The sequence below is a fragment of the Ursus maritimus genome, unplaced genomic scaffold (assembly GCF_017311325.1).
Source record: "Ursus maritimus isolate PB19 unplaced genomic scaffold, ASM1731132v1 scaffold_26, whole genome shotgun sequence".
Classification (NCBI taxonomy): domain Eukaryota; kingdom Metazoa; phylum Chordata; class Mammalia; order Carnivora; family Ursidae; genus Ursus; species Ursus maritimus.
The window spans coordinates 24,573,023-24,600,855 of NW_024425119.1; the positions used below are offsets into that span (position 1 = coordinate 24,573,023).

General features: G+C 39.2%; 1 protein-coding gene across 1 annotated transcript in view; it reads right to left on the reverse strand.

The window, feature by feature from the left end:
- ITPR2 (inositol 1,4,5-trisphosphate receptor type 2) overlaps positions 1 to 27,833 on the reverse strand; it is a 474,341-nt gene that overhangs the window by 282,540 nt on the left and 163,968 nt on the right. The window contains exons 22-26 of the mRNA XM_040642268.1: positions 10,408 to 10,601; positions 6,484 to 6,613; positions 4,449 to 4,506; positions 2,568 to 2,733; positions 1,138 to 1,311 (exon numbers count right to left, since the gene is read on the reverse strand). Of these exons, the coding sequence (XP_040498202.1) occupies positions 1,138 to 1,311; positions 2,568 to 2,733; positions 4,449 to 4,506; positions 6,484 to 6,613; positions 10,408 to 10,601 (722 nt within the window). The remainder of the gene's footprint in view (positions 1 to 1,137; positions 1,312 to 2,567; positions 2,734 to 4,448; positions 4,507 to 6,483; positions 6,614 to 10,407; positions 10,602 to 27,833) is intronic.

The window sequence follows — 27,833 nt, forward strand, 5'->3', positions numbered from 1 at the left end:
AAATCTCAGTTGGGTCACATAGGGCTGCTTGATAGTGAGGAGATCCTTGGGTTTTCTGAGTTTCAGTTGATTCGTCCTTAGAAATGTGATCTTTCTAACTCTCTCCAAAGTTTGTTGTAACATTTAAAAAGAGATACCATGTATGAAAATGTCTGCTATAAAACGACGTATAGCAAGTACTACGTAAATGTTAAATGTCCTCTTATTTCTTAAATATGCTGTGGAAGAACTCTATGTCAACAACAACAAAAGAGCTGGTCATGAAACAAATTTATATGGAGTAGGAATTCTACATTCTAGTAACTTAGATTATAAAATCACAGAAAAAAAAAGTTGCTAAAAGAGTAAGTCAAAAATTTTGTACAGATTAGTGATAAGTAGTCCTGCGACAAGGAAGAAGTAGTAAGCCACCAGATGAATTTCCCTTTAGGACTTTTCCACATTTTGAGGACTGAAATCATCTCCTATTCTGCCTTCACCCTTCACTACACAGTATTTGGGGTATTCCAACAAACAAAAAAGCTGGGGTAGGTAAACCCCTCTAAATAGTCTACATTCCTGCAGATTAAAAGACAACTAAATAAAACACTAGACAGGAATTTAGGAAACAATATGTTAATTAGGATATTGGCATTGGTCTGCCAAGTATTACAGCTAAAACATGGCTTTAAAAACTTTAAATGGTTATTTAGTATTTAGTGAAATGTGAAAACAACAACTAATTAACCCACCAAAAACTAAAACCTATATAACAGAAGACCATCTTACTACTCTTCAGAGTAGATACAGACTTTTGGTATTTTCATGCTGGCATTAAAGCATATTGTTCCATTTAGCTATTTTTATAGATTGTATAAGGGTACGCCATAAAGAAAGAAATGATTCATAGGTTAGCAATAAATAGCCACAGTGAATGGTAACAACAAAAATTCACCTCTTTACAGGTTTATCCTTAGGACCCTTGAGACCCACAAGAATTAACCAAAATACAGGCTTATGGAGTTAATTGATTTGGCAAATGAAAATTGTATACTCAGTTACTCAGAACAAAAAAATTTTTATGAATAATTTTGGCTATAGGGCATATGATTAAAAGATATTGTTTGGATTATTTCAAAATATATCTTGAAAACGAACCTCAATTGGCTCTTCACCACCTTTTACTTGACTTTCACCCAATTCTCCATTCTCATAGCTGCTGCTCTTCTCAACCCATAACTCAGATTTTTCTACAGTTAGTCGAAGCTGGTCTAGATCTGCCTTGATTTGCTTGTAGTTATCTACATCTTGATTGGACACCAGCAATTGCACCTGGAAACAGAAGAATTTGAACCTCAATTTACTTATGGAAATCCCTTCCATCCTATTTCGTTGATGTCAAAAAATCTCAAGTCTTTTAACAAATTTGTTTCAGTTGAAGTTTAATATTTCTAGAATATTTATGGATATTTTAGATGTATATTGACTATGAAAACTCACCTTGAAGTATCTCTGAACACTACTTAATATATTCATATGTTATAAAGAATTATATATTTTAAAAAAGCGAGCCCTAGGGGCACCTGGGTGGCTCAGTCGTTAAGCGTCTGCCTTCGGCTCAGGTAACGATCCCAGGGTCCTGAGACCGAGCCCCGCATCGGGCTCCCTGCTCCGCTGGGAGCCTGCTTCTTCCTCTCCCACTCTCCCTGCGTGTGTTCCCTCTCTCACTGGCTGTCTCTCTCTCTCTGCCAAATAAATAAATAAAATCTTAAAAAAAAAAAAAGTTAGCCTTAGCAAAGCACTAAAGAGTAATTTAAAATAAAAGATACCTTAACTCTATTTTCACTGCTAAAGTTAATTTTTCCTGAGGCTCTATCTATTTGAAAAGAGGTAGAAATACAGAAATAAGTGGAAGAAAATTCTGAAATGGTCTAAACCTCATGCTATAAACTTTTATTTTATTATATGTATTACATGACATATACAAATTATGCATAATTGCATCTATTTGTATAATTACTCTTATAATTATTTTGCATTTTAATATATTCTTATAAAACTTCTTAACGAAGATCAATGCTTTATTAAATACAATAAATATTAGTGAAATACATATGTAAGCACTTAGGTATTATTCATTACTAGTCTCAAGAGCGATGTCATTCAAATGACAAAGAAAAAGATCCAAAATAGTTACCTTCTCTTGTATTTATACATTTTCAATCACAAAATATTTATTTCAGTGCTACTGCTTGTCCTATCCAACTTCATCAGTAAAATCTGAGGTCAAAAAAATAGCAGTGGCAACAGAATTCCCAGTATGGTATTATCCCCCAGTGCCATCCTAAATCTCCATGCCTGTCATTTACATTAAAGATATTAACTGAAAATCATTCGTGGGGAACTCTTTCTAAAATAGATCATGTCTTGGCTGAAGACAAGGCCACGTCTATCTTTAAAAACAGAAAGTGTCTCTAGGATAAGCCACACAGTCCCATTAACCCTGCAACCGTGAAGCCAGGTCGGATGTTATAAACAATATTTTCGGAGCTTCTGCTACGGCACCATTGAGGGCTCCTCAATCTTACCTGTTTAAATGCCTGTAAGACTTCCGCTCTCTGGCTGAAGTGCTTGAATAGTAGTTGCAGGGCTCCTGATAGCAAAGGAGGGTAGTCATGCATGATCAGATGAATGAGGACTCGTAAAAAGGTCCTGCCTCCTTCATCATCAAGTTGAACTGGATTTTTCTCCTTTCTATAAAACCAAAAATAATTCTAAAATAACTTATATTGACAAAAAATGTATTCATAAGTGGTTAAAATTGTGTATACATTCTCGGTTATATCACTTTCCCCCCCAAAATTGGAAAGTAAAAAGGAAGATCATTTTACTTTTTTTCCCTCTTGTAACTGAAAACAAAGCACAAAAAAGAAAAAAGAAAAAAAAACAAAAAACAAAAACCCGTGTTTGTCCACGAAAGCAGGGATGCCCAACCATCCGCATTTGTCCAAAGCTGAGGGGGGTTCCCAAGATGGAGGACTTTTTGGCTTGCACTGGGAAAGCACCAGGCAAAGCAGGATGAGTTGCTCACCGAGACATAGACAAAAGCTAGGATCTAAAACCTGATCCAAAAAATCTCACCTCTAGTATTGAGAAGAGATACGAGGATGGATGCCCAGCAACAACTAACTTTCCCCAGAGCTCTAGAGACCTCTCCACAACAGGTACGAGCGGCAAGCAAGGATAAGGGCACACACGCATGCGTACTCACACACGCGCCAGCGCGCGCACAAAGCCATCACCAGAGCTGTTCTCTGTGTTTTGGTACATTCAGACTCTGGGCAAGACTGCACTGGATAAGAGATCCTTTTTTTTTTTGGAAGTTTAGTAAGCTTTTATTTTTTATTATTATTATTATGTTCAAGTAGCCAACATATAATACATCATTAGTTTTTGATGTCGTGTTCAGCAATTCATTAGCTGCGTATAACACCCAGTGCTCATCCCAACATGTGCCCTCCTTAATACCCATCACCCAGTTACCCCATCTCCCCACCCCCCTCCCCCTTCTGTAACCCTCAGTTTGTTTTAAGGTGAAAAATCACACACTGATTTATTGTCTCTTCCCGGGAATAATGAAATACTTAAATAGGAAAACACAACAATAACAACAACAAAAACTGTCAAAACAATATAAAAACAAAGCTAAACCCAACGTTCACTAGAGATAAAAAAGAATCCTTTCTGGTTCCCTTCTCCATTCTTGTTTGTCTTTCTAACCAAAGAAAATGCAACAAAGGGCTTAGTGTGAAATTTGTTTAGGTTCTCATGGCAAATTTGTAATAGAAATGAATGCAAGAAACTCAATAATTTGTAGCTTAGACGTTGTAGGGCTTTTTTAACTTTTCTTTTTTACTGCTCTTAGTTTCATTTCTGAAAAAGAAAGGAAGAACTTAAAAACAAGAAATGTCAGGGTTCCTGAAAACAAAGGAGGGTAGTCACACAAGAGACATTTTGTTTTCTTTAATCATGGATATTTCCAACTGGCAGAAAATAGCTTTATTTCTCACAAACGAAGTTAATGATAACATTGAAAGAAGTCACTTTCTTGCCTCAAATTTCTCAGATGCAGGAAAGCACTGTTTTGCAAGACGCAGCACTATTTATACCAAGGGACTTAAAGGGCATCCGTGTGCTGTCATTATTTGAGGAAAGAAAAGCAAAGAATTCAGAGGAAAGTTCAATATGCTGATCTCATCTCTCTTGTCTTTTCCCCCGACCTACCTAAAGAAAAGCTATGCTTTCTCTTCTACAGTAAATTAGCAGCTTCATTTCTGACAGAAATTATGGTGGCAACAAAAAAGGATCTAAAATTAAATAAATATAGGGAGGTAAACAATAACAAAGTATCAATAGAATTCTAGGCAAAATCTTATCCACAAGACAAAGATACAGAAGCGTTACTATACCTTCCAGCAAACATAGTTTCTGCCTGGGAGGCAATTTCATCTATATCAGGAACAATGGCTACAAAGACAAATGGCAAAATCTGTTCTTTATCGTATCCTAGTTAGCAGTCACAGTATTTATACCAATATTAGCATACTTACAAATATTTGTCTTAATTTCTTTATGCCACCAAATGTCAATTAATAGTTTAAAAAGTCACAATCTAATTCCACTTAGAGATCAACATTTTAAACAAAGTTTACATTTTAAATATATATTGCTATCGTCAAAAATATATTTAGAAGACCAGAAAACACCATTTACAAGGTCGTTTCACCCATATAAACGGGTATACATATATATATGCATCTACACACACACACACATATGTAAGTACATATAATTTAATGGGGTGATGACACAGAAGGATGTTTTTTAAAGAATCAAAATACAGCAATAATGAACCTTGTTACTATATGGTACTTCCAAACAACATGATCCTTTTATCCACACTTCCTTCTAAAATTCCATCCTTTCTTCTTATGGAATATTAATTCTTTTGTGCGTGAACAAATCGTGATTCCTCAACCATCCTCGCCACTAATATTTTGAAGATATCTTACTTAAATTAACACATCTAAATAAGTACATTATTTATTTCTTATCTCCAAAGCATAAAGAGAAAACAGAGCAAGATATAAAAAAGGAAAATGAATTCTCCCCAGAAAGCTCTCTCTTACAGAATCAACCCATGAAAGAGATCAGAGAGAACTGGTTTTCTGAGGGTTCCCCCTCATACTTTACTGACACTTAGAGCTTCTATTTCCAGAAGTCTGGCTTCTGAGAGCCAATAATTTTTATGATACTGTCAATGCAACCGCCAGCAAAATTTTCTGGTTCTGCCGTATCATTCCTGGAAATGGCCTTTTGGGGTTCTATACTTCTGGGAAGCATAAAAACAACACAGTTGCAAATATATCAGAAGTGACCTCCCCCTTAGGAAAGCTTAACTCCATCTACAGAGGCATGCTGCCTTTCGGATGGTACTAATGAGCTGGAGAGCAGGACATTGGTCTACCATTCATTTTAACTACGCACTTATAATCACTGAATCATTCTTTTTTTTTTTTTTCACTGAATCATTCTTGTCACATTGATTGATGGGCAAAAAAGAGGAGGATACCTGATATTTTCACAGTGGCTGAGGTTAGAAGAAAATTTCGTATCTGTGTACAAATCCTATCCTCAGAAAAAGAATTCTGTGACTTGGCTAAATCTTTAATACGACATAGTTTCTAGCCTGCTGTTACTGGCCTGATCTATCCAGAAAAATGGAAATGTAATATTTCTTAGGTTTCATAAGGTACTTTCTAGAGCCATAAAATGTTCACAATAATTTTTATGCTCTTTCTTCACTATGCTCCTACACACAGAGGTAGACTGGCTTCGTTCTCACACTTTTTAAATGTGAAAGATTGACATACAGTACCAGTTCATGACCATGCAAAGTAAACACACACACACACACACTCACACTCATACCCCCATTTAGACCTTTGGGAAATACTATGTCTTTATTCTTGAGTTGGGCAACAGCTTCCTACAAAACACCTTTTCCCCTTCCAGCTACATGTCACGCTGCTCTTTGATCAAGCAAAAAAGTTCCCTTGGATTTCACCAAAACAGCATGATGCTTACAGGATTCAGACTCCGAAGCTGGAGAGACTTCAGAGGGAATCCCTGTTTTACTACCTTCATGACCTTCAGCGAGTAACTTAACCTATCCGACCTTGGTGTTCTTATCTGTAAAATGGCACAATAAACAGTACCTTTACCTCATCGGGCTGTGAAGATTGCAAAATAAACTGCATTTTGAGGACTGAGCACCAGGAACTGCAAATATCCTCCCAGGAATCCTAGGCAGGTCATCTAATGCTCTGTCTCAGTTCCTTCATGTCATCGGTGGATGTTATTTCCACATTTTTATCTCACAGAAATACTACTGTGTCTGAAAATGTGAAAGCTACAGAGCAAATATCGGCAGAGAGGAGATACCTGATGGTAGTAACGTATCTGGAGAGCCACTGGCAGACGTTTCCGAGTTTTCATTGTTCTCTCCGAATTCCTTCTTATATATTGACAGCATATATGAGATCCTATAATCTAGTCTGACACTCAGGATAAACTACAAAAAGCATTAAAAGCATAATTTTATTTTTTTTAGCATAGTGGTTAAAACTACAATTCATTACACCAACAACAACACAACTATCAACATTTCACGTGAACTAATTCGAAATCTCAGCTCTTAACACTTCAGTTGCATATACGCTTATCAGTCATAAAGCTAAGAAAAGTGATACATTTCCATTAGCCAATGTCAGTAAGATCCCAAAGCAGTTTTTTAGGAAGAAGAAAACTTGACTTCCCATGATTACTCTTTTAATATTCCAGATAAAGGTATCCAATGAGTCTGAATGAAGAGGCAATGATTTCACTGAGCACTCTGCAGAGTTACCATTGGCTCTGGGAGGACAGTGCTGGAGCTGTGACCTTGATTTATGCACAGAAAGGCCGAAATTTCGGGTATAATCGTGTGGATTCTGGCTATATCACAATCAGTCTTGGATCTGGGCTACAGAAGGACAGCTGACATATCAGCAAGTAACACCATGGATTAGCCTCATTGGTGCTTGTTTTTCCTTGGGTGGTGGTGTTGTCCTTGTCTTCCTTAACTAACACATTGGCAGAAACTAAGTGCCAATAAGGTTCCCATCTGTGCTAGGCACTCGGAAGAATGCAAACACTTGAAGCCCACTGCCCTCAAGAAGCCAAAGCCTGAGCTGGGAAAACAAAACATAGCATTGCTAACATGATTAGAAAAGTATAGAGGGCTAAATCATGTAGTAGAGAATTGAGTGGAGATCAGAGAAAGAAAAAGTATGTGCTACAGATTTCTGAGTAAAGAAGGGAAACAACAGAGAAGTGGTTTTAGACAGGGCTCCCTTCCATCCCAGTTTGTCTGAGATAAGCCTGGTTTAACCTTCTGTCCCAGTATTATTACTATCCGGGCCCCCTCCACTCTCAAAAGAGCCTTTTTTGGACAGTGAACAGTAATGGTCATGCATGGTACTGTCTGAACTGAGCTCCCAGTATTTCTGTGGCTCCTGCAGCACCCCCGTCCCTCCCCGGCTCCTTTCTCCCCCCTCCTCTCATCCCTTCCCACACTGCTCGGTTCCAGCAGCACTGGATGTTTCTGGCCTTCTCACATTTGTCCGGTGTCTGCTTCACCTTGAATATTCTTTTCCATACCAGAGCAACCAGTGTTTGAGATACCCTCCAAGATTCAGTTTAAATCCCTTTTTTAATGAAGCTTTCCCTGGTTCCCTGTCTAAATCCATTTTTCTCCTTTTTGCTCACCCAATACATTATTCACACCTATCTGTCTACTGTCGACCTAATACTTCTATTGTTTACCTTCTGTCTCTCTCTTTCTCTCCTCTGCTAGTCCTCTATGCTTCTTATGGGCAGCAAACATGCTCCATGTCAGCTATGGTCACCTAAGTTCAACAAACATTTGCTAAGCCAGGTACTAAGAAAGGTGCTGAGGGTACAAAAGGGGTGCGAGGATAAGACCTGCCTATGAAGAACGTATAACGTGGAAGGAAAAACAAACACCAAAGAGTCTCTTCTATTACCATGTGGTGAGTGCTGCAACACATCTCGGTTGAATGGATTCTAGTTAAGAGGATTTTCAAAGCAGGGGACAGATCATGGGAAAATAGAGCTGAGAAGGGGCCACTGGACTTGATAGCCTTGAAGGAGGGTGGGAAAACAATTAGATGGCAGGTGCTTGAAAGGAAAGGTTTTTTTTAAAAAAAAAAACCTATGTAAAGAATAAATTAATAAGACACTAATTAGTGAAACATTATTAACTTCTAGTTGAAGATTAGTGCTCATAGAATTGTATTTTATAAATATAAGCAAAATTAAAACTTTCATCTTTTAATATATTTGATTGTAAGAAATAAATGGAAGGTAGGAAAGGGGCAGAGGGAAGAATAAAAACAAGACAGAGAAAGACAGTTGAGAGAGGGCCAAAGACAGAAGGAGGGGAGGCACCTGGGTGGCACCTGGGTGTGGCTGGAAGCGTCTGACTCTTGGTATTTGCTCAGGTCATGATCTCAGGGTTGTGAGATGGAGCCCCGGGTTAGCCTGTGAGCTCAGCGGGGAGTCTGCTTGAGATTGTCTCTCTCCCTCTCCCTCTGCTCCTCTCCACCTGCTTGCTCGCCCCTTCTCTCTCTTTCAAATAAATAAATCTTAAAAAAAAAAAAAAACAGAGGGAAAGAATGAGAGAGAGATACATAAAATGATGGGGAAAGGAAGGAAGACCTTGTGAAGAGGAAGAGCTGGCAGAAAGCAGGAGACTTGTATAAGGAACATGGCTCCAAAGAAATTCTTTTTTTTTTTTAAGACTTTATTTATTTATTTGAGAGAGAGAGAACACACGAGCACAAGCAGGGGGAGCATCAGGCAGAGGGAGAAGGAGAAGCAGGCTCCTGGCTGAGCAAGGAGCCTGATGTGGGGCTCGATCCCAGGACCCTGGGATCATGACCTGAGCTGAAGGCAGTCACTTAACCGACTGAGCCACCCAAGTGCCCCCAAAGAAATTCTTGAAGAGGTGTTCTAAGAAAGAAACGTATTCAAGAGCAGCACATAGGAACACGGAGTGAATCAGACCCAGAGACGGCAACACAAAAATCAGAGTGAGAAAAAAGGCTGAATAAGAAATACATTAGAAGCCCAAAAGAGGCAGCAAGAGAGGTCAGCCCTCATCGGCCCCACCGCAGTATCTCCAGCTCCTCATTTTTTAGCTGTTAGATTGTTTTTCAAACGCTGATCTTTTGTAATTGTGGACTAAAATGAGGTCACACATCTTAGAGGTTGTCCCATGAGTAGGATGATGGTAAGCTACGGACTCATTAGGTCCACAGGTCAGGTGATCGCTACCGTTCTCAGTTTAAGAATAGGAGAACCAAGTGAGTTTTCAGGCTCATGAACACAGGGTTGGGAGGCCTGCCAAAATTTCTCAGGATTCAGCCTTTGGAATTTCTGGAGCAACTGTGAAACTTGTATGATTATAAATCTAATTATTTTAAATAAAAATGTACAGACCCTTCCAGGACTACTAACCCACTTCTGGCAGCTCAGTCTACATTAAATTATGATGAAAGAATTAGTAAACTGTATCCAGAATCTTAATAGATCCTTGAAAACTCCAGGCTCCAGTCTCCAAATCTGGAATGCTATAATTAAAGTATCATAAAAATACTTTCCAAACTTAAAAAAAAAATGCTAAGAATTCACAGCTACAGTAATGGGGAATTAATTCACTAAACCAGTGGGCATGAAATAATAATTTATGTCCTTTAAATTCATAGAGCTAGGTATTAGACGATATTCATCTTAAAAACATATATTATTCCTAGCCTCCTGGGAATAAAAACACAGAGACAGTCACTTATATAAAATACTGAAACCAATTATTAACATTTTTTGTTAATAATAAATAAAATTTTGAGTTTCTTGCTACAATGATAAATCTGGATACCTGGAATTACATGTCCAATTCAATTAACAATAAAAATAGAATTGAATTCAATCTCAAGTTTGCCTGCTCTGAAATCCTGAAGTGAAGGCAAAATGAAATCAGGGTCAATACTAAATGAGAAAATGCATATGAAAGAAGTTTTATCAACCTCAAAGCACTCCACAATTGTTAAATATCACCAAAAACACATTTAATGGAAATAAGTACATGTAACTAATGTGTTAAATAGTGTCATTAACTTAAAAGAAATAAATTAGATCAATAGCATTTCAGAATATTTCCACAGTGATTTGGAACAAAGAGCGTAAGAAGTGAAACCGAGATGCACAGTCAGGTACTTGTCCCTTCACTGCCATTACGCCACCTACCTGCAAAATCTCAATAATCTTCAGTTTGGTGTCCATCACGGTCACATCTTCAGGCTCTACGGGGCTCCCCTGCTTGCTGGGGTGGATGTTGGGCTGAACGTCAGGCACACTCATGGGGAAGATAGAGCCTCTACTGAGTACCATTTGGGTCATCATCTCTCCCACCCCATGGATGGTTCTCATGACATTGTTTCCTGGCACAAGAAAAGTCTTTAAGTCAACACACACATGACAGCTGGAGAAACAGGTGCAATATCCAGGTGGTCAGAATCAGACTGCAAGCATGAAAGCACAAGTAATAAGATAGGACAGAAGAGCACCAGCACTGCTCTGGCCCTTTCCTTACAGACAAAGTACAGGTACTGCAGACCCATTTCCAAATGACAGATTTTAAAAATGAAAGTTTACTTTTCTCAGAAAATGCTTTCCAATGATGCACCATGGTGAGCTGTGGTAGGTCGGATAACACCCAAGTCAGGAAGCCCTACCAACTGTCACACCAGTAGGCCCTAACTTTTACAATAATGCGAACGAACTCTACGATTAATGAGTTGCAAGTGAGGATGCCGGCATTACGTGAGAACACGGAAGTGGTGACGAGCATCCTAATGTTACCCTCAAATCAAGGACTTTACAGCTTTGCCTTCATAATGCTTGGGGAAAGAGCTTGTGAGGAGCCTTGCTGTAACTTCATTTTAAGAAAAAAAAAGTTTCATCTGGGAAAGAAGCATGTGTGTGCCAGTGCACTTCCCACTCCTTCATCCAGTTGGAATAAAAAACCATCATTCAAAATCCACAGAAAGCAATGATGTTTGAGGTAATTATGAAAACACATTAGTGACAAACATGATCATTTTCAAAAAAGGGAGCACTCCCCTTCCATGTCTTCTGAGTTTTTTGTTCTGTTTTTGTTTTTTTTATTTCAGAAGGTAAATTCTCTAATCTTTGTTTTTTATTATGTTCAATTAGCCAGCATATAGCACATCATTAGTTTTTGACGTAGTGTTCAAAGATTCATCAGTTGCGTATAACCCAGTGCTCATCACCACACATGCCCTCCTTCATACCCATCACCTGGCTACCCCATCCCCTGACCCCTCCCTTCTGTAACCCTCTGTTTGTTCCTCGGAGTCCAGAGTTTCTCATGGTTTGTCTCCCTCTCTAATTTGACTTCTCATTCATTTGTCCTCCAATTCCTTTCACTGACCACAAGCAGCTGTACCAAAGGATCGTCCTGACACTGCTCCAATTTATGCTCTCCAGCCTGACTGTTGTTTCTCACTTCTAAATTCCCACAACAGGCAGCAAGGATTCAAAAGAACAATTGTCTACTCTTCTTTTGGAACAGTGGTCACTGCTTCGTGTATGTTCATGGAGCTTTGCCTCAAGCAAAAGCCTAAGAATCTGGCAAATAATTTTCCTTTCCCTGAGTGTCTCAGGGTATATAAACCAAGAGAAAGGGAAAATGAAATAAAATGGGATGAGATAAAACTCTGGGCTCTAAGTGAAAAGTATAAACTATAGGGATACCTACAGGATCAAAGGGCAAACAAATAAAGAAAAGGAAAATACTGAAAGGATGACTCAAAAAAGCCTTGATGGTCTTGTGCAGACCAACCCACAATTATCATCAAGCCACTGGTAATCACTGTGAAAAGCGAAATGCCTTTTAAAACTTATTATCTTATGTACTGTATGGTGACTAACATAATATAATAAAAAATCATTTAAAAAAACTTATTATCTTATCCGTATATGAAATTAGTATACATAAAAGAGGGTGATGCTTCAATAGTACATTTTGGAGTAGGCGGAGAAGTAACATTTTTTTCCTAGAGTGGCATCTTCCAGGCAGAAATTTACTGGTTTTCCTCCTGAGAGTCTATGAACTTTATTTGACTGCTGTTGGCATAAACCAAAAAAAGGGGGGAAGAAAAAAACATATATGAAAGGTAATTTCCAAGTTTAGACAAGATTGGCATAAAGGATTTGAGAGAGAGCCCTATTTTCTAGGAGAACCACCTTGAGGCAGAATGCTTCATTTTCTGCAGTTCTCAAGCAATCACAGCAGTTGACTACTTCCAAATCCCTCCACTGTTTGCTACGTGGATTGCAGGGAAGCACATCTGGCCATTGGCAATGGTTTTCGGTCACCAATGTTTAACCAGCACATTTATCCGAATCTTGATTCCAGTACGTATATGCGTTAGCCTCCAAGAGATGCTTTCTCGCCACTAACACAGAACAGGCTCCTGTTATTGCTACCCCTGATTCACACAGAAACCCTTGGCACCCACAGTGTCTGCATCTTATTTAGATTTGCATGGAAAATAATCACTTAATCCAAATGATTATTACACAGAAAGTTAGTCCAGACAATTCTTTTCTCCAAATATAGAACCTGTCACCAAGAAATTAAAATCGAGAGGCCTGAACCATAATAACACATAACACATGTTGTCCATGACATGGGTGGGGGGTTCATTCTGGTTCTACCACATCCTTACATGCCTGTGGCATGTGGTCACCACAAAACTCTCCTGACATCTCCATGTATGGCCAACTGAGAGGTCTCAAATTAAAAGATGCTATATTTTCTGGAGTTGCTTGGTGGTGATGAGAAGTGCTTAAACTGTGAACTATCACAGCTTGGAAAACATAAGTCAAATGCCACATAAATCACAGACATGCAAGGCTCCCAAGTATCCATTTCTCCAGAGAAAAATTTCTGATCCTAGACTGTTGAGATAAGTCAGAGGCCATCAGTTTTCAACACTGCCAAAGAAGAAATCTTACCATTTCTCCTCTCAATCATAATTAGTTAATACTACTAAAAAGTTTTCAGTGGAAAGGCTACTGTATTACCATATAAATCCTCTGGACAGACTAACCGCTAAAAATTCAACTTTTCTTTGTCTTTTATATTAACCCAGCAGCCAGAATTTGGATTTATGTGTAAAGGGTGTTGAGATGGTTGGAAAAAAATGGCAATCACCTTTGTTAAGAAAAAGTAGGAAAGAAGGAATTGCTTAGAAATAAAAACAGATGGGACTTTTCAGGTTCTTTTATTATTTGATTGTATGGATAGTTTTACTAATCCTAATTCCCTCAAGAAAAAATCCTAAAAGGTAAACGGGTATATTAAATGCATAACAGGAATGGTGGCTGGGAGTGGACTGAGAATACATTGTTCGTTTCTTTGTTTCTTTGATGGTTCCGATGAGTCAAGTTTCCATTACCAGTTCCAGAGAAGTAAAAAGCAGTAAGAGACCCACATGATATGGAAGCTGAGCTGACCGTGATTTAATTGTACCTATTCAGAAGTCATGCTACTGCTTGTGAGCGTTATTGCACTCAACAACCATTAACAGTTATGTGGATTTCTAGAAAGCATAAGAGAGTTAACAGAATCTTACTCGAATGAAATTTGCCTTATGACTATTGGTATTTTATTCTATTTAAAGTCACCTTTATTTGTTATCTTTTTCTATTAGAAATACGTAACACTAGAAACGATAACTTGAATTTTCCAGTTGTTTAGATATCAGGTAGACGTTTCTGGAAACTTCTCAGCATTTATAAGAGATCGTAGAAATATTTGATTAGAGGAGTTCTGTGAATAATTGTTCACAGCAATTTAATTGTTCTGTGACGACTAAGGTCACCTCCATGTTTTATAAAGAAGCCAAGGAATGGATAACCCAAAAACCATTCTTCCTTCCCTGAAACATATTTTCATAGTTGGATTTGAAAAAAATGCATCTGCTATTACAATAACTCATTTGGAACAAAATGATGTTAAACTATAAAGACATGACTCAGGAAATCTTCCTACTTCCCATCCCTGCTTAGCAGCTCCTTATAAACCTCCACTTGCTGGAAGACGCCTACACTTTAGAACTGGAGTGGTTTTCTATTTTGAACATTCTCTGGAGCAGTGCTTCCTCCCAGTGGCTGAGGGTCTGGTTACAAAAGGACTTTTCTATATGCAAAACAAACAAAAACATTGACACAAGATCAAAGCCTAAATGAAGCTAACGATACAAGCAGAGCAATGGGTACCGTGGTACCAACCTGGATTAAACGGAAGATCAAGATTTAACACCCTAAGAAGACAACAGATAACCAGCGTTCCAAGTTCAAAGTTAGATCACGGATTTTAGAGAGCTAGATAATCCAGTCTCCATCAGATGTTTAAGCCTTGTGCTGGACCTACTGGGAATCTGCTGTTCTTCTGCTTAGAGCTCTCTTAACCAGATGGTCATTTAACTTGCTTTCTCACTCCTTTACGATTTCTGGTACAATGTCACCTCCTCAGACAGACCTCTTCCAGCCACCGTCTCTAAAAGACAACTGCCATCACTCTGGATTTGAAAAAAAACTGCCACACACCTGTGTTACATTTCAGTCATGCCATTATAACCATCTCACATCATAGTTCATATTTGTCTATGTGCTTAATGTATACCCCCCTAAAACACACACACACATAAAAGCTCCATGAAAAACAAAGATCCTGCCTGGTTTACTGCTCTGTCTCCAACACCTGGAATAGTGCCTGACACACAGCAGTCACTCAATAAATGTTTGCTAGATTAATGCACTAGTAAGAGAAAAAGATATTTGATAAATGAATTATTAAAAATGAGATTGACATTTTTATTTAAAAATTGGATCTTATTACACTAAAAATATTCCATCTTTCATCAAGGTGAGTTTTTGCTTGCTCTCCTTTATATTTTCCCAAATTTTCTAAATGTTTTCAAAAAGCATATAAAATTTCATGTTACTCAAAAACTTATTCATTAAAAAGAAAAGAAAAAGTAATAAAATAGATACCAGAGAGATAAGGGGAATCATGAAATCTGCCCTTATCAAAGGCAAATCACATCCCATGTAGTTTGCAAGGCCACATACACCCTCATGGTAGGGTGGGGGCTCATGGGACCCACCCCACTTTACTCAGCGAGAAAGTGGCAGAGCTTCAGATAGAGGTCAACAAATATCAACATGCAGCTTTTTCCCCCACACCATGCTGCTTTGCTAATAGACCATCATCTTACAAGTTTCCAAATATTTTATACTAGAACTCAGAAAACCTACCAAATGCAGAAAGCAAAGATTCTCTTTTTTTTAATAGTCTTTTTTTTAAGTAGGCTCCATGCCCAACATGGGGCTTGAACTCACAACCCTGTGATTAAGAGTTGCATGATCTACTGACTGAGCCAGCCAGGCACCCCCAGAAAGCAAAGATTCTAATTTAAAAAATGTGAAATTACTATTAATCGTATAATGAATTTGGTCATATTACCCCCAAGCGAACTTATCCAACGAGTTTTTATTATATACGATGGGCCACACACTACTCGGAGCATTTTATTTGCATTGCACAATGTAATTTTAAGGGCAGCTCTTGCTCAGAAAGTATTTATTAAATAACCAGTGTTTATCTGGCTCTATACTAGGGACAGTGGGGGTGGGAGGACATAGGAAAACATAAAACATATCCATAACAAAATTTAAGAAGAAATACAAGGCAGCTGAGATAGTTATAGTACAGCATGGGCAGTTCAAAGGTTGCTTTGGACATTTTTTTTAATTAAAAAAAATTTTTATTTGAGAGAGAGAAAGAGTGCACACAAGCAGGGGGAGGGGCAGGGGGAGAAGGAGAGAGAGAATCTCAAGCAGACTCCACGCTAAGCTCCAGAGCCCAACATGGGGCTCGATCGCATGACCCTGAGATTATGACCTGAGCTGAAATCAAGAGTCTGATGCTTAACCAACTGAGCCACCCAAGCGCCCCTAAAAAAATTTTTTAATTAAATTTTTAATTTAATTTTTAAATTATTTTCAGGTGAGGACAGTAAAGGGCAGCTTCACTGAAGAGACACAATTTTGAACTAGGCTTTGAATGGAGTTGAAGATTTAGATTAGAATGATCTTTCTCAAATTATTTCACCATGCTATGTACACACTCCTAATCTAACAAAATATGTTCCAAGTCCTGTGAGGTAAGATTATATAATACATGCAAAAAAAGTCATGAAGGGTAAAATGTATCATATAATTGTAATGTATTACCTCAAAAAGAAAAGTGGAGGCCATGTGTGTGCTTTCACTACATCTCTGAAAAACAAGTATTCTCCATTTCACCATATTCTATTAGAATGGCCACCATCCTACTAAAGAAAATGTGGTTCCATCATAACTCATAATCTCTCACCCTCTGGCCTGATTGACACACAATATCACCTCAAAAAGGAGAAGTCAGAGAAGTGATTTATAAAGAATACTCAGTGGACAAAACAGACAACAGAACACCTAATTTTCTTCATTCTAAATAAATACTTACTGAATACAGTATGTTGATAATTCATTGACACATTCCAACTTTCCAAAACCTTAGAATTAGAACAAAGCAAAACCTATTGAAAACACGTTACCAAAATATAGTAATGTTATTATCCATCTTTCTTTGAATATCAAGTAGACTGCTTAAAAGAAAATTATTTCCCATCCCACCCACACCCTAAAGAAGTGTTATTCAAAGGATGAATTTAAAAAGCAATTCATACAAAACAGTGGTTGAGTTCTACATCCTACTTTGGATTTCATCACTGTCAAATACTGACACAGTCATTTCAATATTCCAAACCTCAAGATTTTAATTTGCAACACTGACTTTAATTCTTAACACTTGGTAATCCAAGCAATAAATGAATTTACATACTGCTTTACAACTGAGATACAATCTAGATACAATGAAATGCACAGATCTTACATGAAAGGTTTCAGCAGTTCTGCTCAAGAAGGGCATATACCCATATAAACCACATGTCATCTAGATGCCGAACATTTCCATTACCCCAGAAGCTCCTTTATGCCTTTCTCCAGTTCCTCTCCTCTACCTTCCCCCTCACCACCACCGCCGAGAGCAACCACTGTTCTGATTCATCGTCACACTATAGAGACGTGCACTGAATGATGCACAGTTTCATAGGTATGATTTTAGCTAAATGATCATAACCAACGAGTACGAGTACATCAATCATTGTTAAAGTACAGAAGGGCCTCTAGTTCCTTGCTGCGCTACTGTTGCCTCAACCAGACAAGTATTTCTGTGGATGACTGGTGAAGTCAGAGATAGCCTGTTTCTTAATGTAAAGGTAGCAGGAAACAAGAAAGAATAACTAATATAGTGAATGATTCCATCAGATCCCCAAGCTACATCCCCAAGCTACAGGTTGAGAGCAGGATAAAATCAAAACATAGAACGCCCTATACTCAGGGCCCAATAAAACCAACTAAACTATATGATGGAAAAATGTGATGCAACAGGGCACAGATTCAACTTCAGCTGTGTCCAAGTTCCACGGGGATCTATACTGTGCCATTATTACCAAAACACAGTTCACCTGGACTGTATTACCAAAGTGAAGTGTTCAGAATGAATGAGAAAATAACTGTCCTTGCCTCTGTGCTGGTCAGACCAGAGATCGGTGACATCTGAATCCTAAGAGGAATAGTTAAAGAAACCACACAGACAGGAGGAGATGCACAGGTGACCCACTGCCCATTTTCAAACACAGATGGAGTGGACATGTGGAAGTGATGCTTGATTTCAGTGTGGCTCCAGGGAACAAAAGTGGGACTGCTAATTGGAAGCGAGAGGGAGGTATATTTAGGAAAATCTAACAAAACAGACCTAATATAACCAAAGAGACCTAATAATTGGAGCTCTTGGAAATAAGAAAGACCTGCCTTGTGCATCAACAAAATCTTGGTCACTCCGAGGTTCAAGGAGATCCTAGATGACCATTTGTAAAGGGTGTTATATGAAGATTTGAAATCTGTATATTGTGTAGATGATTTCAACAGTCCCTTTATAAGCTAACAGTCTGTAAATTTATGTTTAGGTTCCAACAATGTACCTTATTGTAGGTCACTGGTGGACGCGCACTTCAGCAGAAATTGCGAGAACTAGGGAACATAATCCCCAGTGTATTAGCACCTTGAGGCATCAGATTCTGAGGTCTAAACAGTATTTATAAATAGAGAAAATGGCTGGAGTAGAGAGGAGGTGAGGACAACATGGCCCTCCTCTGTCATTCTCATTGTTTGTGAGGTCATCCCTGGGTATTGATTCCATCCTATTAACTCAATATGGTAATGTCAGTAGCTCTCCCTGGGTGCCAGGAATCATTCACATCACTCCTAGGTAACCCTAGAGGCTTCAGAGTCACTCTACAGCTTAAGGGATAAGAATAAATTCCACACTAAGCAATGGAAGGTGCTCCACCCACTGTGTGGCTGATAGCTTTGAGAAACCAAAACACAAAAAACTACACATGATGTTTTTGTTTCAGAAACACAGACAAACACAGACTCAGTCTCTTGCCTCTACTAGTCAATCAATTATGAAGTCTAAAAAAATAATTTTATGTATTATAACTTTATGTGAGTAACATCTGAGAGAGCCAAAAGGAAGTCATACTTCCAAAAGGAAGAGGTACTTCGTGACTTAGTGTACTCTGTAAATTATGCATGCCTCATACCCATTAAGCCCTTGTGAAATTTATTAACTTTCACAGTTAGCAAGTGAATATTTCAATCATATTACTCTATTAAGACGGTGCATCAGAGATCACTGAAAAGGTATAACATTAATCACTAAAACTGCTCAAATTAAATTGCAGGAACAGAATACCAGGAAATATTTTAACATGAACTGGCATTTGTCATGTTCTCTGTCCTTCATTGCAAGTTTGGAAAGCAAAACTAGAAGTTCATAAGTAATAAAAGAAAAACAATCCTATATTTGGAATGTCACGGTCCAGAAAATATTTTTAACATTCAAATACTTACATATTTATATAAAATACGTAATTTACATTCATCAAATGCATTTCACTCAACAGAGATTTTTGAAAGCCTAGTGTGTAAATAATAGTATATTATGCATGGTACAAGTCAGCTTATAGAACCAGAAACAGAATCTGTTTTCACAGTTTTTCTCCCCACTTTGCTTCTCACAGTCAATAAATCTGAAACTTTATTATGGAATTACCCAGGTAGTAAATCTAAGAGTCATGGAGCCTTTTATAAGCCTACTAGGAAAAAAAAAAAAAACAGACTTACAAAACATAATTACAAAGTTAAGAAAAGAAAGATACAAATATATATTTGGAATATTAGGACCTCTAAATGCTTTTGTCCTCCAAATACATGCATATGTATGTCAGGCATGGCACTTACATACATTCATCCTAATGATAAGTGAGTTATGAAAGTATATATGAGATATAGAAACGTGTCTAAGAAGATAAAATTGTTGAGAATTACTGGGGACACAGCAAGAGACAGAGCTAGACACATCTGATATAGATTACGAAGACCCTTGGGCATCAGCTTAAAGAACTGAGTTATTCTCCAGAGAACACGAGGGCTAGTAAAAGAGCTAGAGTATGTGATTTAGAAGGATCCTTATGTTGGCACGTGGAGAAAAGAGCCAAAAATGGACTCAGGGAGACCAGTCAGAAACTTACTGTAGGGAGTGTAGAGGACCATCCAGCTCCAAGAGATACTTCAGTAGTAAAACGTGTAAGACTTGTGATTGAAACTTTGTTTCTGAGACAAGCCAACATTCAAGAAGAGATGATGATTGGTTTAAAAAAGCGTTTTTGATCTGACCTGTAATCCCTTCAAGTAAAATCAAAACTCTTCAGTAAACACCTACTGTTTAGTACTAAACTTGGAAAACGGAGAAAACAGCGTCCCTGATGATGAAGAAGTCGTCTAGATAGAAAGTAGTCTAATAGTAGAAGAAAGAACATCACCTGTAGGGCTGTGGGTTCTTTTAAAGAAGTGGAGAAAAAGGAAAAGGAATCTGAATTCAAAATTCGGCTCAGCAAGCTACAAGGTGCATGATCTTAGGCAATTTCCTGGACAAAATAGTGATTATAATACCTAATTGCTGGAGTGCAATAAGGATTAAAAGTAAAAGTGTGCGGGACGCCTGGGGAGCTCAGTTGGTTAAGCCTCTGCCTTCAGCTCAGGTCATGATCCCAAGATCCTGGGATCAAGTCCCCAGTCAGGCTCCTTCCTCGGAGGGGACCTGGCTTCTCCCTCTGCCTGCCACTTCCCCTGCTTGTGCTCTCTCTTTCTTTCTTTCTTTCTTTCTTTCTTTCTTTCTTTCTTTCTTTTTTTCTTTCTTTCTTTCTTTCTTTCTCTCTCTGACAAATAAATAAATAAAATCTTTCAAAAAGAAAAAAAAAGTAAAGGTTATGCAAAAGATCTGGAGGTGTGTTAGGTATTGAATATAAATAATAAATATCCTTTTATAGTAATCTTTTGCCAATGTGTGGCCTGGCATATGGTAGAAACTCAGTATAAAGTAGACATATTACATAGTTATTCTCTACTTATTTTTAGACACGCATTTGAGTTTTAAAAGGAACATGATCTAACATAGATCCTGTGTTTGAAACTTTCTAGATATATGGAGAGAGGATTAAGCCCAGAGGGGGATAAAGTCCTTTTAGGCTTTATTGGTAAGTAAGAGAAAATTGAACAGTTACACAGGCATTTTTTCTAAAACTTACAAAAGCTTAAAGCTGGGGGTGGGGGACAGTTGCGTTAAGCCAGAAAGAACTCAGAGGCACAGTCAGCATAGCGCAAAGCTGCGGGAGAACCAGACTCAGAAGATCAGAATGTCACAGACACTCTTCCTTCGTATCTGAAGAAGAGGATTCTAGAAAAGACTTGCTTCCCAGAAAAGGTTTCAGATCCCAGTGATTCTGGGGCATTTGGAAGTAGGCAGCTTCTAGAAATTTTTCCTATCTGTATCTTTGTTGTGTGTTTAAATGTTTTACTGTTGTTTTTACTTTTCTCCCTAATCTCTATTTCCTATAAGATCATAATCATTTTTATTTTTCTTCCTAATCTGTATTTCCTACGAGATCTTAATCTTGGCCTACAGTTTTTCCATCATGGTCTTTTTCTAGAAGATCCTATGGTGGATGCTCTGATAGTCCCGCCCAGATTCCCTTTCAGGGATGAGGGACAATACACTGCCTCACCTGCTGGGAGTGCTACTCGGGGGGATAGCCCTCAAATGTCAGCCCTCTGTGGGGACTAGAGCCGCCTCCAGCCGGGCCACACACCCATGGAGGCATAAAGGCTCAGCCCCCACCCTCACTCCAATGGGAGACAACTCTGAAAGGACATCCCAACTACAGACATCTCCCCTCACCCCAGAGTTTTCTACTAGGTCTGCAGCACAACCTGATTTCTGCCTTTGCCCCATCCTGCTTCTTTCCCTTCCGTGCCACTGGTGTTGATCCTAAGAGTAACCTAATAAACCTCCTTCGTGCTAATCTCCAGCTCGCGGTCTGCTTCCTGGGGAACACAACCTGCAATAAATAACCCCAGAGATTTGGGGACATTGACACCATTGTTGCTGCCAATGCTGTTCTTATTTAAAAATCAGTGGAAGAGGGGCACCTGGGAGGCTCAGTTGGTTGAGCATGCAAAAGTTGATTTCAGCTCAGGTCATGATCTTGACATCCTGGGATGGAGCCCTGCGTTGGGCTCCACACTCAGCAGGGAGTGTGCTTGAGGGTTCTCTCTCCCTCTGCCCCTCCTCTCTCTCTTTCTCTCTTTCTATCTCTCAAGTAAATAAAAAAATCTTTTTAAAAACTCAGTGGAAGAATCTCAAGGTATTATGAGAACATGCTTATCTGGACGGTGCCCACATACACAAAGGGACAGGAGAAAACACAGCACTGTGGAGAGGATTACACACATGTCTCTGCCTCTTCTTGGAGTCAAAAGCTTCCTTTACCAGAAATACACAATTCCGGGGCACCTGGGTGGCTCAGTCGTTAAGCGTCTGCCTTCGGCTCAGGGCATGATCCTAGGGTCCTGGGATCAAGCCCCGCATCAGGCTCCCTGCTCCGCTGGAAGCCAGCTTCTTCCTCTCCCACTCCCCCTGCTTGTGTTCCCTCTCTCGCTGGCTGTCTCTCTCTCTGTCAAATGAATAAATAAAACCTTAAAAAAAAAAAAAAAGAAAGAAAAGAAAAAGAAATACACGATTCTGATGGGAAGAAGGAGTAGGCAGAGGGGAACAGCATACAGGAAGTAGGGAGGTGTGAGGAACAAGACACATACTGGAGCTAAGACAGATGCGTTTGAAGCGAAGGGACATGACTGAAAGCAGAGATGAGGGAGGACAGGTCAAAGAACAAGGCCATCCAAAGAAGACTCTTGAGAGGCAGAATGGGAAAAAATAAGTCCAGAAATCCCTGTGAGAGATTTTCCCATGATGAATGGTAACAGTGGTATCTTCCCCCTACAAGGAAACCTTGCTAACACTTCTGAGCACTGTGAAGTCCCCCACAGACTTAAATCCTTTATAGAGACCTGGTAAGAGCTCAGTCAGATGAAAAATTAAAAGAAGATGAAGGAACACCTGAAAGAGTCTAAAATGAAAGCTGCCTTGTACCTTGGGCACTTGCTCCTCAGGTATGGTCATCATATTAAACCTTACTTCTGTTCGTTGTCATCCCCACCTCCACATATGTATGTCCTCAGCCTCACCTGCACCCAGGTAAATCCCTGCTTGCTTGCTTGCTCGCTTTTTTTGTCATACGTTCAATATTCTAAGTGAACAAAGGCTTCCGGTTTCGAGGCATTCTAGCTGGTGGCTTTACAAAGAGCGATCACAGCTATTAACCAGGAGACAAATGCTTCACGGGTTTTGGCTACAAGGGGTGTTTTGCAACACACGTTAAAAAGAACACCATTCAGTGAGTGAATGAGAATTATGTACTAATCTTCAAAGAATCACAGTTTTGAACTGAAAGAGACCGTAAAGATCACAGTTAGACTAATCTAATTTTGACAAAGGAAGAAACTATTTTCTGGCAGAAATTTTGCCTGCAAATACTTTCTTCCTTTCCCACCCATATAACAATATTAAAAAATGATTCTGCTCCACCTCCCATCTCAATTTCCCTCCTTTTTAACAGCAGCAAGGCTGCCAGAAAAAGCATTTCAAGGTGGATCATGTAAAGTCCCTCCAAGACAAAAAGAGAAGAAAAAAAAAGGTTAAACTGAAGAAATGACCAGCTTTGGCCATGAGATAGAGAGTTAGCTTGCCCTTACTCTCCCGGGACCGGGGATGATCCCAGGCAGACATCTATCCAAAGTGCCTCTTACCGCCTCCCGTCTTCTCTCCTCCCTCCCCTGGTTTGGACCCACAGGACTCTAAGCCACCCAGTGCAGCCCCAATCCTCCCAGGGCATTGTGGTTATCTGTTTCTTATTCTCTAAAACCAAAGGCACTGTCAGCTCCAAACCTGAAGTCTCAAAGGAAAGGAAATCCTAAAAGTGAGTGGAATTCTCCATTTGACCTTTGTAGCGATTTCCCATTTTCAACATTATAACACATATATACCAACCAAAGAGATTATCTGGTCCCTGATTAGGAACTGGCCCACATTTCAGGGCTTGACTATGGAAACTCCCCAAAATTTGAAGTTGTTAAAAAAGCAAAATGCTAAAAGATTACGAGAAACTATTCAGCTCTTGTTCTGTGTTTTAGTCGTTTTCTGATATATCGCCTTTTCAAACTGTGGTGAGCTCAGGCTGGGGAGACAATTGTGAAAACAAATGACAGTCTTGGCCTAGACACCCTAACTAGGCCTACATCATACTCCAGGGTTAAGACTTTATTGCTCTATACTGGAGGCTTAAATTTGAATCCCAGTTCCATTCAAACGACAGACAGGTGGAAAGACATTGACTGGATAACTAAATACTGAGTTAGACTCAAACCATTCCCAGACTGTGTCAAGTTCTGCCCTCTGTTCAACGGAGACGAGGCTTTCTCTCACTACACAGAGTTAACATGTTAGGTTGTTCATTAGAAGAATGTAAGTCATACTCACATTTGTTCCCAAATATTTGAATGAGTCCCTAGGAGAACAAAATATACCCACCCTGCCATACAAAAGGGATCTTAATTAGTAGTAGTATCAATCCTTGGATTGTATATCCTTCAGCAGGCATGAAGAGGAACAAAAGCATAATTTTTTAAATAGAATGTACTTTCAAAAGTATATCGAAAATATCTGACTTACCTGCCAGAGAAAGACAAATATCATATGATTTCATTCATATATGGAATTTAAGAAACAAAACTGATGAACATAGGGGAAGGGAGGGAAAAATAAAATAAGATGAAATCAGAGAGGGAGACAAACCATGAAAGACTCTTAACGCTAGGAAACAAACTGAGGGTTGATGGTGGGGAGGGGACTGGAGGGGAGGGGGTAACTGGGTGTCAGACATTAAGGAGGGCACATGATGGACTGAGCACTGGGTGTTATATGCAACTGATGAATCTCTAAATTCCTCCCCTGAAACTAATAATACATTATATGTTAATTAAATTGAATTTAAATAAATTTTTTTTAAAAAAGAAAATATCTGACTTATAAGCCAGCATATGCATCGGCTTTTCACTTCTATACCTGACATAAGAGCCCTGCTTGACATAATCATTCCACCCAAAAGATCAATTACACTGAATGGTGCCCATGCATTCGAAATCACTGAGAGCAAATGATAGGTATTAGGCAAAGCAAATTGACTCAACAGCATAGCCTGCTGGGAGTGAATACATGTGTTTGAAAACAGTACTTCTTTTCGTAAGCGAGTACATAACCAATGAAAGGTACTGGATTGGTGGTTCTGAAGGTTAGGACTTTCACTACAGCACAGACCGGGGCAGTGCCAGCTCCCAGTGTCTCCATGTGAGTACGCCTGCATCATTTTCCGAACAGACCACCTCTAAGGCACAAAAATGAAAAGCTGTTTCTGAGCCTAGTAATTTCTGCTGCGCATGCCAAAAGAAAGCCACAGTGACGGTGAGCAGTCGCAGCCTGGGGGCTAGATTCAGACCCCCAACCAACTCTAGGATGACGATAACTCACCGGGGCACAGAGTGGGCTGCACTGTTCCCAAGGACCCAGAAGAGGAACACTTCTGGAATGGCCACTTTCCAAGCCAGCCATCCCCATCACCTCAAACACTAATCGCTGGCATCTAAACCTACAGGATTTCCTATCCCAGAAACACCAATGAATGCTGCACACGCACACCCTCTTTAAGGCAGGTGCCACTGACGCCCGCACGAAATGGAACTCCAGGAACTCTAAGCCCTTTCCTTCTGGACATGTCTCTTCTTCTGCTCCCCTGGGTCTGACCTGCCAAACAGCTACCAAACACATTTCTCTGAATGTCCAACCCCAACTGTGCCGGAGCAGAATTAGTAAGTGGTAAGTAGATCAGAAGGATAAAAAAAGACCTGGCTCTATTGCACCAAATTTTCCAGACATGGTATGAGAAAAGAAGATTATTATCATTGACTTAAAGGAACTGGTTCATCTAGCAACAATGCTTAGAAAATTACTTCCTATTTTTAAAAAACCGTGCTTTGCAAATGACTTTCAATTGAATAAGGTTTCACTAAAATAGGAAAATATAACCCAGATCACTTAAATATAAAAAAGCCAAGATGAGGATACACTGGGTGTTGCAATGTGACCACACGGCTATGGCTCCCATGAGTTGTCCTTTCAAGTAACAGTTCTTTTCTCCCCCCAGGTACTTTCCGTAATCTGGGATTTCCTCTCTGGCATCCACCTCTGTCTCATCCTGTACCACAGGAATTTTTCCCAGGCCTGAAAAGCTTGTCTCCACATTTGGAGATTCCAGAAATGTGTTCTCTCTTGCTTCTTTTGTTAAGAACTTAGAGAGTTTAATAGAACCTTTGTTAGGAATTTATAGTCTAATAGAACTCAGCTACAATAACACACCTCCTAGTACAAAAGAGAATGCTTGAAGTTTGAAGTGTCATCTTATATATAATAAATTGTTTTCCTACTTGGCTAATTATTTAAGTCATTAACTTTTTGTTTTGAAACACTTTCAAATTTATGGGAAGAGTTACAAGAATAACACAAAGAACTCCTATAATAACTTCTGCCCAGTTTTCTGAGATTCACAAATTCCGCCATATTTGCATCCTCTCTCTCTTTCTCTACATACATAAATATCTATCTTTCCTGCACTATTTAAGAGTTAGTTCCACATATTGTGACCTTTTCACTCTCAATTCTTCACCTTATATTCGGTAAAAACAAGTACATCCTCTTACGGAACCACAGTACAATTATAAAATTCAAGAAATCTGATCTACTACCACGACCTAATACACAATCCATATTCAAATTTCACCAATTGTGCCAATAATATCTTCTGTAGATGATATTTTTCCTGATCCCAAATCACATATTGTATCTAGTAGTCATGTCTCTTTAATCTCCTTTAATCTGGAACAGTTTTTTAGCCTTCACCTTTTTTCTTTTTTTTAAGATTTTATTTATTTATTTGACGGAGAGAGAGACAGCCAGTGAGAGAGGGAACACAAGCAGGGGGAGTGGGAGAGGAAGAAGCAGGCTCCCAGTAGAGCATGGAGGCTGACGTGGGGCTCAATCCCAGAACGCCAGGATCACGCCCTGAGCCGAAAGCAGACACTTAACGACTGAGCCACCCAGGCTCCCCAGCCTTCACCTTTCATGACATGGACATTTTGAAAAGTTCAAGCCAGTTGTTCCACAGAATATCCCACAATTGGTACTTGTCTCATAATTCTTCACAATTAGCTGGACATCCTAAATTTTTGTCAGGGATGCCAACTAGGTGATGTTAGGTCCTTCTCAGTGCATCACAACTAGAGGCACACGACATGGCTTTGTCCTGATTTCCTTTTATGTTAAGCTCTGTATTTTGTTTACTGAGCAAAAAATATCCATATTTATGAGACTGATCCCATATGAAGTGTTCACTTTTTAAAAATTTATGAACCAAGATTCTAATCTCAGTGACAATTTTTCTAAAATATTAGCTCACTGGACTTCCTCATGGTACGTACTGCACCGTCTCCATGGTTTCCGTGCACTCTGCCCACACTCTGGTATATGACGCTTTCCTAAAGCAGAGTGTGCTGTTTCCTGCTCGGTCTTTGACTGATACACCACTTGAGTAGCACTTTCCATAGACCTCCACATCACCATGGCTTTCCAGAAGCTCTGGATAACTAAGGCATCTCGACAGGCCCCAAACAGGGAGGGCACATGATTATCAGTCATTGGGTGGAGAATGTTTTTGTTTTGTTTTGTTTAAAGATTTTATTTATTTATTTGACACAGAGAGAGCACAGGTAGGCAGAGTGACAGGCAGAGAGAGAGGGGGTCTCCCCGTAGAGCTGGGAGCCCCATGTGGGACTCGATCCCAGGACCCTGGGATCATGACCTGAGCTGAACGTAGACGCTTAACCAACTGAGCCACCCAGGCGCCCCT